Source organism: Choristoneura fumiferana, chromosome 12 (genome assembly GCF_025370935.1).
Source record: "Choristoneura fumiferana chromosome 12, NRCan_CFum_1, whole genome shotgun sequence".
Taxonomy (NCBI): domain Eukaryota; kingdom Metazoa; phylum Arthropoda; class Insecta; order Lepidoptera; family Tortricidae; genus Choristoneura; species Choristoneura fumiferana.
In genome coordinates, this window is record NC_133483.1 from 19,688,231 (window position 1) to 19,699,580 (window position 11,350).

General features: G+C 36.0%; 1 protein-coding gene across 1 annotated transcript; it reads right to left on the reverse strand.

Moving 5' to 3' along the window:
• Window positions 1-721: 721 nt before the first annotated feature.
• LOC141433572 (eukaryotic translation initiation factor 4E-like) lies at window positions 722-11,096 on the reverse strand. Its single transcript, XM_074095674.1, has 5 exons — window positions 10,988-11,096; window positions 10,513-10,691; window positions 9,268-9,445; window positions 3,372-3,459; window positions 722-2,574 (listed from the first exon to the last, which is right to left on the reverse strand). The coding sequence occupies exons 1-5, from the start codon at window positions 11,015-11,017 to the stop codon at window positions 2,417-2,419; spliced, it is 633 nt and encodes a 210-aa protein (XP_073951775.1). The 5' UTR covers window positions 11,018-11,096; the 3' UTR covers window positions 722-2,416.
• Between the last annotated feature and the right edge of the window lie 254 nt (window positions 11,097-11,350).

Consider the following 11,350-nt stretch of genomic DNA (forward strand, 5'->3'; position numbering starts at 1 on the left):
AGCTTAAAAAAAACGTTTAAAGGTTTGACCACACTGAGCAAAAAAAGGACACTACGGTGACTGTTAGGCTCCATTTCCACCAGAACTGTGCGAGATAGCTAAGCCAGTGATACCCAAAGTTGTCTATAATAATATCGACCCTCAGGGGTCTACATATGCGAATAAAACATAAAATAAAAGCAGGGGGATATCTATAATAAAAAAAATATATATACCAAGAAGTTTTACGAGTAGGGTGGGTCTATGGGTGCGGTTAATGTACGCCCGAATAATTACCAATTTAGATGTATATTGAGCTTCGGAGCAGTCATTCCATTACGACTTCCAACATCTGAGGTCTTATTGTTTGACCCACTTGGACTCACAATCGTTTTCACCGCTTGTTTCTGTCACATGTCATAGGATGAAGGTGGAAAGAGACAGTGAACGCGATTGCGAGCGCCCAATCGTTAGACAACACGGCGATTGAACCCTAAAAACTCTTTTTAAGGTAGACTCATTACACCGTACATACCATGACCGTAATAGCAAAGCGTCAGGCAAAAATATAGTCTTTGTATTGAAAAGTATGAGACTATGCCCACTAGCACGTTTCCTAACCAACCGTCGCCGTCGCGTCGCGTTGACATTCCGTTCCTGACACGCTCCTATTACGGTCATGCCATGATACGGTGTAGTATGTAGAGACCTCAAAAGGAACCCCAATACAAAACCAAAAAAAGTTACTTTATACTTTATTTAAAATATGTATGCCAAAATATTACTTACAAATATGAAATTTAAACAGCGCAGATTATAAGAGCCATTTTGAAATACATCAACTCAGTGCCAGTTAACTAAAGATCTAAGCTTGTTAATTGTTTAAATAAAAGTTTTAAAGTTCGGTCTCAGTACCCAGTAAATACAAAATTACGCTAAGTGATCGTATCAACAAACATACTAGAGCATTTCATAAAAAATCAGACTTGCATCTCAGCAGCAAAGTGTCGACTCATTAACCTTTCAACCGCTAAAATCATCAAAGTAAACCCAAATCTAGAGCCTCTACATACGCAAGTAGGTAGCTTTTATACGATGGTGTGGGTCTTTGCCGAATTCACAATTAAAAGGTTAAAACAAGGGGTGTAGTTGATCTACAACTCGGAATGTGCGATGCGGCCCGAACATTGTACGAGGGACTTTAAATAAGATCAGTTGAAAACCGTTTGAAAGAGGTTAAAATTAGTAGTGCTAAACTACAACTTAATACCTACAATAGTTGGCAAAAACTCGTCGTCTAGAGGAGTTGACGCAAATTTGCCAGTCTAATGTATTGCAACTGTCATCTATTCCGAAAAAAAGACAGATTTAGAGCTGCAATCTTCAAATTCTTTATTTGTAGTACAAATTGAACTTAACCACTTCAAATTTGTATTTTCAAACATGTTTCAAAAATCGGACCCTAATATAATAAGCAAATGGATCACCCGGGCCATACATTCCAGGTGGTACATTAATTAAACCCAAACCATATATGAAGTGCGGTACAGTTACAACCGACCCCTGTACCAAAAAGTTACAAGTGCTACAATTTTACACAATTGACACTTTTTTGTATCACAAAGTCAACTATAATAATTATGCCGTTTTGTAGCACTTGTTATTTTTGTGGTACAGGGATGGATATAGGCTGCTAATCAATCACATCGATTGATACCTTCAGCTTACTTCACACAAGTAGGTAGGTAGCCGAGAGCTGAAACCATCTCACACAGCCATTTAATCAACTCTGAGTGAGGCAGGTATAAATAGGTAGAATGTTTTACTGCTGCCCCCAGATGTGTCACTAATAGGTATAAAAAACCTCTCCATTAAAACAAATCATAATATAATTTCAAATGGATCAAGGTTTTTACTGTTCATGTTGGTGTGGCTGTTCCTTTTATAGTGAAAATATCAATGGCCATTGCGGTGGTTTGTAATATTGCTAGATGGTTGGTTATAAAGCTCTGAATACAAAACAAACGATCAAACATCAACCTAAAACGCGACTTCTGTTAAATAAAACGTTAAACTATTTGGACATAACATGAGAAAACTCTAACACTCCATTACAGAAATGCACCAAATGCAAACAATTTACAATATTAACAAATCAAAGACACAAAATCAGTCCAATCGTCACAATGATATATCAAATATCGTAGCTTAATCAATAAGTTTCACAACTGGACCGATAATTCCATAAAAATATAACACTTCACACACAGTGTGAAGCGACATCGCATTTGGCTGGAGACACGATAACGATAACGTAGAGACATAAAGCTGCTATTATGATGTGCGCGACAACCCTTGTTATAACGGACCTTGATGCTTCTACACATTATTGTTCTCATGTCAACGAGTTATCTCACTGTTGTACAAATAATTTAGACTAAACTGTGTACAGATTCTTGGTAGCGGAGCTATGTTTGACCATGGTGTCTCTGTGGACCTGAAAGCCAATCTTGCCGTGGATACCAAGCTGATCCTTCAGTTTTCTGCCGATTTCTACAGTGGCTTGCTGCCTGGAGGCATCTGCTGTCCAAATACCTGCAATAAAAAAAAGGATTTTGTGAAGTATTAAACCAGTCACTTTAGAAATAATCCAACAAATACATGATAATTTGATTTAATGCCATGACTAATATTTATTTATCTGAAATTGTCAGACGGTTGTCTTTTGTATGGCATTATGTATAATAAATAAATAATAATAATAAATATTACAGGACACTTGACACCAATTGACCTAGTCCCAAACTAAGCAAAGCTTGTACTATGGATAAACATACTTATATAGATAAATTCATACTTAAATACATATTAAACACCCAAGACCCGAGAAGAAACATTTGTATTATTCATACAAATATCTGCCCCGGCCGGGAATCAAACCTGGGGCCTAAAGCTTCGTAGTCAGTTTTTCTAACCACTTGGCCATCCAGTTGTGTATGTCCCCTTCAATGGTAGCTTATTTTTTGTCTATTTACAATGTTAATTTTTTTGGCTTGTCAATAGGCCACATTTCGGAGCAGCCGAAGTGGTCAAAAACATTGAAATATGAATGCCTTGAGAATAGAGTGCATGCCGATATTTTTGACTACCTTGGCCTCTCCGAAATATCTGATGGCGACTGTACATGGGGTACCATCCCACAGGGACAGATCCACCGATCCTAGAAGAAACCTTTGAACAAATTGGTCATTCATTAAATAGCCCAAACAACTTGCTTATCATCATGAGGTTGGCCAAAAAGTCCCAGGTCGAATCGAAAGTATCCTACTCTAACATCTTGGTCTGCTCTCTCAATAATACAGTAGAATTGTTGACTATAGAAATTTGCTTACCTATTTTATCAAGTTTAGGCCTAACATTGACAACAGCGCCGCAAATTTCATCAGGATTTTCGAAATTTTCACCAATAAGTAGGAGAACCTGAAAATAGAAAATAAATATAATATGTGAAAATAAGCGTCTCTTTTTTTTCAAGTGGTAAATTACTTAAAAAGACTGTTTGAGAAGGAATGCTACAATGACATGAAGGTCACCAGTCAAAAGAAACTGACCGGAACATTGTCTAATTAAATCAAAGTAGAACACACACTAGTCAAGCTTCATTTTGCATTGAAATTTATTTTCAATTTATCATTGAAGCTAAATATACACATAGTATAAGACTATTTCCGTTGACCCGTTGAGGGGTCCATATTGAATTGTTATTTTAACTAATTGCTATTTATTATGAAATGAAATGTTATGTAATTTTTTTAATGTATATGTAATAATTGGTACAATGAAATGATTGATTTGAATATGTAATTTATTTATTTTATTTATTTATTTAAGAAACAAACAGTCATTTACAAAAAATTGGCTTAATGTATATTTCTTATAAACTAGACCTGGAGTTTCCTTAAGGTACAATAATACGGTATGTAAGTATACTAACAAAATAAAATTAAATTACAATATTTAATATTTCAATATTTCAAAAAGAGGAAAAACTATACATGAATGTAGAAAAAGTGAAAGTGGCTACCAGAAAACTTTTTTTATAGCGGAAATACTGCAATTGAAAGGTCAATGTTTTTAAGTTTTTCATTGTCATTAAATAGCTTACACGCACGCCTCAAGAATGTATTTTGTGCATAACGTGTTCTGTATTGCGGAATCGAAAACAAACATTTTTTCCGACATTGGCGCTGACGTCTATTGGGGACTCTAAAATGGATTTGATGAAGAAGTGAGGGGGAATTTAAAATATTATTTAAAATTTTATACAGCAAAACTGAGTCTGCACAGTCTCGGCGGTCACTAAGTGTTTGGAGTTTATGGTGAGCAAGTGAATCCTTATAGCTAGTATTCGTATAGCCAGTTCTGAAGTCAAGGGCTTTTACAAACTTCTTTTGCAGCTTCTCTATTCTTTCAATATGTACATTATAGTAGGGTTTCCAGACGGCGCTGGCAAATTCGAGATTGCTGCGAACGAAACTATTATAAAGAATTATGTAAGTTAGACTATTTTTAAATGGTTTGCCTACACGTAATATGAAACCTAGTTGCTTATATGCCTTTTTAATAATGGAATCTAAATGGGGTTCAAAAGAAAGCTTGGAGTCCATTATGACACCAAGGTCACGAATTTGTGTTACTCTACTCAGATGACTATTGCATAATGTGTATCCAAAAGTTAGGTTGTTATTTTTTTTCCTCGAAAACGTAATGACGAAACATTTATTTAAGTTTAAAAATAATTTATTATGTGTACAAAACAACTCAAAATTTACTAAATCATCTTGCAGCATGCAACAGTCTTCTAAGGAGTTGATGGTTTTATAAATTTTCGTATCATCTGCATATAACAACACATTTGAATTTTTTATATATTTATCAATATCATTTATAAAAAGTGTAAATAATAAGGGTCCTAGGTGAGACCCCTGGGGTACCCCGGAGCTGATCGGCTTATATTCTGAGGCATAACCATATAGAACTACGCACTGGCTTCGATTCTCGATATATGATTTGATCCACCGGAACAGATCGCCATGTATGCCGAGGCGCCAAAGCTTAAGTAGCAGTGTGATATGGCAGATTTTGTCAAATGCCTTGGCAAAATCTGTGTACACGGCATCAACACAGGCACCTTTATCCATCGCGACTCGGATCTCGTCACTAAAAGTCAACAAGTTACTATCCACCGATCGACCTCTGAAGAAGCCATGTTGATTTGGACTAATGTGATTTTTAAATACTTGAGAAACCTGGTCTGTGACTATCTTTTCCAAGATTTTATTAAATTGACATAACTTCGAGATAGGTCTGTACTTTTCAATATCCCGACTAACTAAGCCTTTAGGAATCGGGGTGACAAAGGCTCTTTTTCCAAATGTCCGGGACACAGCCATTTTTGATGGATTTACCAAAAAGAATTGTAAGAGGGGACGCTAAATTAGAGGAACACCTTTTAATGAAAATGGGATGAATACCGTCTGGACCTGCACCTTTATTAACATTAATTGCATTTAATAACTTAAGCACGGTGGTACGATTAACCTCAATACTACTTATATCAATTAAAGGGTCGCAGGGGGGTGTTAAACTGTTATAATCAAAGTGCTGATTATCACTCGATTTTTCAAAAACTGAGTGAAAGTGATCATTAAACCAATTACATATTTCTACACCATCAGAAGTAGTACGACCTTTATAATTCATTGTTTGCATCAATTTATTTTTAGATGATTTCGACTTAACATAAGTCCAAAAATAATTTGGGCATGATTTTATTTTTTGTACCGTGTAAGATATATAGTTATTATAACACTGTGATTCCATTTTCACCGCGCGCTTACGTAATATTTTAAAAGTTTCGTAGTCTAAAGGGTTACTATATTTCTTCCAAAGCGTATGAAATTTACGCTTCTCATTAAGCAACTTTTTCAATGGTTTAGTGTACCATACTGGTACAGACGCTGATACATTTACCTTGCGACGAGGGATGTGATTACAGATTAACTTATTTAGTAGGTTATAAAATTTTGAAACACTGTCAGTGAAACTGCAATCATTGAAAAACGTATACCAATCGATTTTAGATAATTCTAAATTAATTTTATTGTAGTCACCAGAGTGAAAATTAAAAATTAGGTTTGAGACCGGTTTAAGACTGGGCTCGTAATTCAAGTTAATATCTATATTAAGCGCTTTATGGTGAGAGTCTTCGGACGTGAGTGGCTGGTCACAGGCAGCGACTGTACATTCATTGCTGCATAGTATTAAGTCAAGTATTCGCATGTTAATGTTATTAACACAATTAAATTGTTTCAATTCAGTAAATGATAAAAAATCTTGAATAAGTTGTGTTTTATAATTGTTACTAGGCATTAAATGCATTCCTGGGGAAGAGCGAGTCACCCATTCTGCCTCGGGTATGTTAAAATCACCCGTAAGCAAAAATGAGTCATTCGGCCTTTCAATAACTAATTGACTAGCTATTTCAAAGAAGGATATTAAAGATTCTTTATGTCCGGTACCCTGTGGAATATAAATGCAAGCAATATTTAAGAAGGATTGCTGCGATAGTGTTTGGAAGTGATCGTACTGAGATCTGTTTCGGTCAAATGACTGTAGTGGAACAGAAACCCAAACACATTCGCAATAAGCACGCGGTGGCACCGGCCAGTCGCGGCGCGAGGGTTGGCAACGCGCACGCACGGCGACGGCAGCGCCACCACCGCGCCCCGCGCCGCTCGCCGTCGGCGACCGATCACATCGGAATAAATTAAACTCGGATCGAAAAATTCTCCGTCATAAAAATCCGGAGTCAGCCAAGTTTCCGTCAGGCAGACAAAATCATAGTCAGACTGTGCAACGTTAGAAAAAAAACTCACTAGCTTTTGTTCGCAAACCCCTCACGTTTTGGTAATATCCATTAAAAACAGTATTAGACATTTTTAGTCATAAATTTACAAGTAGAAAATATTGCCTTCGAATTTAAAATGTTAGCATCAGCAAAAAATAACGAGTCTGTGTTCCACTTAATTTGGTATATTATACTTTCAAAAGGCGCGCCCGCAAAGTACTCACATAAACAAATGTAAAATGCAATGGTAATAGTAGCATTGGTAGCTACAACTATCACAAGTATATGGCCCGATGCTATGCAACTATAAACATGGTAATGATAAAAATGGTAAAATTGCGCTGGTGTAAATACCATTTGAAAGGTTTTACAGGATAAGTGAGCAATTATCGAACTTATTATAATGAAAAAACCATTTATAATTGAATTTTTTAACAAAAAACAAAGCAGTCATTTAATCTTATTTAGATCTGATTCGTTATTTATAGTTATTACTTTACTTTGCTCGTTTTTCGAATAAAGATTTTACAATCGCGAACCCATAGGTAAGAATAGTTATGCTCAAGCTTCAGCTGTCTGGCCTGCTTGAGCAACAGCTTGTTGACTGGGGTCAGGTGGTCGCCGACGTACACGGCGGCAGCGGGCCCCGGCAGGCCGATGTCGGACGTAGTTAGGCCGCGGCGCGCACGCACTGCTGCTAGTAGTTCGTTTTTTCGCCGTCGCTGAGTAAATCTGACCACAATCGCTGGCGGTCTAATGTTCTGTTGGACACTTTGGGAAACGGCGAACCCGGTGAATAACATCGACGTCACCATCACCCAGACAAAATCCGACCTTGATAGATATGTCGCGCAGGATGTTCATTAGATTTTCTCCCTTATTATATGTTATGCCAGAAATCTCCAAATTATTAAGCATGGAGAATTGTTTGTTAGAGTTATTTTCCATAGCCAACCGCTTTATAGTTTCTTGGGCATCATCATGACTTTTCGATATGGTAGTCACAGACGTAATTTTTTTTTCAGCTGAGGTAATCCTACTCTCAAATTCTAACAAACTGGCCTTCACCTGTGTCTGTACCTCCATGACGCTCTCTGATAATGATGTCACTATACGTAGCTGATCCCGAATTTCAGACCTAATATCCTCGCGCATAGCAAGTAACTTTTCATTTTGAGCTATAGTGAAATCAGTAAGAAGAGACATTATATCCTTTCTAAATTCTTTAAGCTCGTGTCTAATATCACTGTCTTGTTCGGGCTGCCTCCTCTTTCTCATGGCAACTTGATGGGCTTCATGGTCTACATAGGTAGCAAGGTCCGGCTGGGAGTCACTTTTAACAGGTGATTGATATTTTAGACTCATTATTAATAACTGTTTGCGGGTGACAGCAAAACAAAATAAATTCCTTAGGTTGTTAACGATGCAGCGGCCGGCTACGACACACACACTCGCGTACCTTTTACTTGCGGGGGGAGCGAACAGCAGCGCCCGGTTGCAATAATCACGGCTCACAAATTTTAAATGAGTTACAGACAAAAATAAACTTTAACTCAAACTTATAAAGTTGATAATGATTATAGGCAAATTTTAAAAACTCGTAATTCAGTTAGTACACGACCGGTCTATACAACGGATGATTATAAATGATGATGATTGATTCAAAATGGAAATAAAGAGGCTGTAATAATAATAATGACTATTTCTCAAAAAGTTGTCCATTTTTAAATTTTTCAGTTGTCCACTTATTCAAAAAAAAAAAGAAATCCTGATGCTATTTCACCACAAAAAATAAGTAATATTGTTTTTAAATATATACAAAAACTTGTGGTAAAAGTTATAAAAAGTCAGATAATCTTTATTGTTGGATCCAATAAAGTTTTTATGTAGTTACAAAATTACGATTTTTTTTATCTCACAAGATTTTGTGAAGTTTTCCTGACGTCAAGAAATTTTGGATGATTTATGTAGTTTATGTTTTATGATCTCGTCCTTAGGGTTAATAATTTCTTGACAAAACTGATTTCTTGTCAATTTCATGACAGGACAAATTCCTATGGCAAATTTGTGTCAATAATGCATCCTCCAAATGTTTCCACCATGAAACTGTACTATGACTTATTTGATGTTTACATCAGATATCTGAATATTGGTAATACAAGCTTTGTGGCCTGCGTAGAAATATTTTATCGATTGCCTTTATTGACTAATACTTTTGAAGATGTTGGACTGCTGCGCCATTACTACAATACATTTTGGGACATACAAAAAAAAATATTTGAATATGACTGCCATATATTGTCATATCCATTATGTTTAATCATAAATTATAACAATCTACAAATGCCAAGAATACATGCATTATTTGAAAAACTTACCACATCTAACCAAAACCGATCCAAATCAGAGTTGCGTTGTTTCTTCTCAAGACTAATGAGCCACCGGCCTCCCATCTTGTTTGCATCGTCTTCCCACATAGGACGGATGCCCTGCTTGAACACTGCATAGTCATGGCCTTGGCGCAGCTCAGACGGTAGCTTTATGTGGTGGTACAGTCTAAAAAGAGGTACTTTAGATAACTAACAACATAGTTATAAAAAAAAAGTCATATTGGAACCTTGTATCCAATTTTCTGCAACAAAGTATAATCATAGTTCCATGTATAAAACTTAGTACAAATTAGGATGCTGTTTTGCAATACTGAGTCAACTCACTGTCATTTTGCAATAAAATGTCAACTGTTAATAGTAGATTGTACAACAAGAGCATAAAAGGAGCCATTTTACCCAAGACATCTATATAGCCACCCGAGCCGGTACGGCGAGGGTGTATAGACACATAGAGGGGAAAATGGATTTAATGCTCAAGTTTTACACTCTGCTTTTCACTTCAATGGCGAGGAAATTAAATAGCAACAGTGAAAACAATTTTTCACTCACTATGTAAATTTTATTTTTCATGCATTACTATATAATTATATTTTTTTTAGTTTTAGTGATTTATTTTGATTGATTTTTAGTTTTATATAAATAAAAAATGTATATTAAAAAAAAGGGAAACAATAAGTGCAGCATAAGAGTTAACATTGTATTGCAGAATTAATCAGTGTTAACACGCACTATTGCAAAACAGCATCCTATTTAGTAATATTATTTTGTTTTCTTTTTCATTCAACTTGAAAAATGTGTACCTAAAAGAATAACATGATTGACTGAGTGATAGATAACGCTGAGCATAAACTATGGAGGAAGAGAACTTAAAAATCATTCACCAGTCCATTTCATTCAGTTTGAGCTTGCGAGTTAGTAAGTCCGAGCTAGTTGAAACAGTTTGGACTTTGGAGGAATTTTGTTCAATTGATCACTGAAGATTATGTTCTATATGTATTAAGAGCAAAGGAGATAGGAGTAGTTATATCTAGTGTTAAGAACTAATTATTTTTAGTACTTAGTAGGTACCTCACAGGATAAGGAACTATCCTATTTCCTTATTGAATAAGAATCAATTTCTTACACATATGTTAGAATTGAAATTCCTGAAAACTGATTCACTCCTCAAGTTTCTTTGCTAGTATCAATTACATAAAACCGGCGCAAACCGGTTCGTTATTATCTTTCCCTTACCTCCAAAAGTCCTCGACCGTATCAAATGTCGTGAGTTCGATCAGGTTTTCCTCCCATGTCTTGTTCCTGTCATTGTCATAGAACCAGAGACTCCAAGTGTTCTGGAGAGGATGCTTGATGAGGAACTCTGGCGGGACTTCTGATGCACTGTTGGTCTTCGCATCTGCCGTCGCAGACCCCTTGAACACACAAGTCATTCTCCCGATAAACCTAACCTCTAATGTATCCTCAAAACACTTATAATAATATTCAAAATTTAAAGTTTAAGGCGTTCTTGACTATTCAAAGCAGCTCAAAACTTCCAGAAAGACCGGCTGCTATTACAAATTTATGAACATGAAACAAATGCCGTAGTGAAAGTTACTTCAGCCACATCACCAGAGCTCGCTAGAAAGGAGGGAAGTGCATTTATTTTGTCGCTAATTACGGGTACAAGGATAAAAAATATCGATTGGATTGATCGTATCCTACCCACCTCTACTTCTTCAATATTATTTCCGGCCATATCACAAGAATCTTTCGATCCCAATTTTTACCAAAAGACCCACAGATACAAAAAGATTTGTTTGTGCAAGCTCGTGTTGGAGTTGCAAGATAACTCTGCCTGAAACCAAAGCCAGTATCACCAACCTTTGCCAAACAATAACTAAGTAATAACTATATAGATTGACATCACCTAACTAATACACAGCCAGTTACAAATTATGTTTAAAATAGTATATGATAATACAAATAATGAACAATTAAACAGTATCCAATAGCACAGTTTTTTTCGTTACTTTCTCATAATAAATATTTTTGGACGGAACAGCAACATATTTATTACCTGTAGCAACAC

Excerpts from the sequence above, each read along its gene's own strand:
- LOC141433572 (XM_074095674.1), bottom strand. The coding sequence starts at position 11,017 with ATGGCCGGAAATAATATTGAAGAAGTAGAG. Across the intron at positions 10,692-10,987 it reads ATAATATTGAAGAAGTAGAG|GGGTCTGCGACGGCAGATGC; the intron begins GTGGGTAGGATA and ends TGTGTGTTCAAG. Across the intron at positions 2,575-3,371 it reads GCCTAAACTTGATAAAATAG|GTATTTGGACAGCAGATGCC; the intron begins GTAAGCAAATTT and ends TTTTTATTGCAG.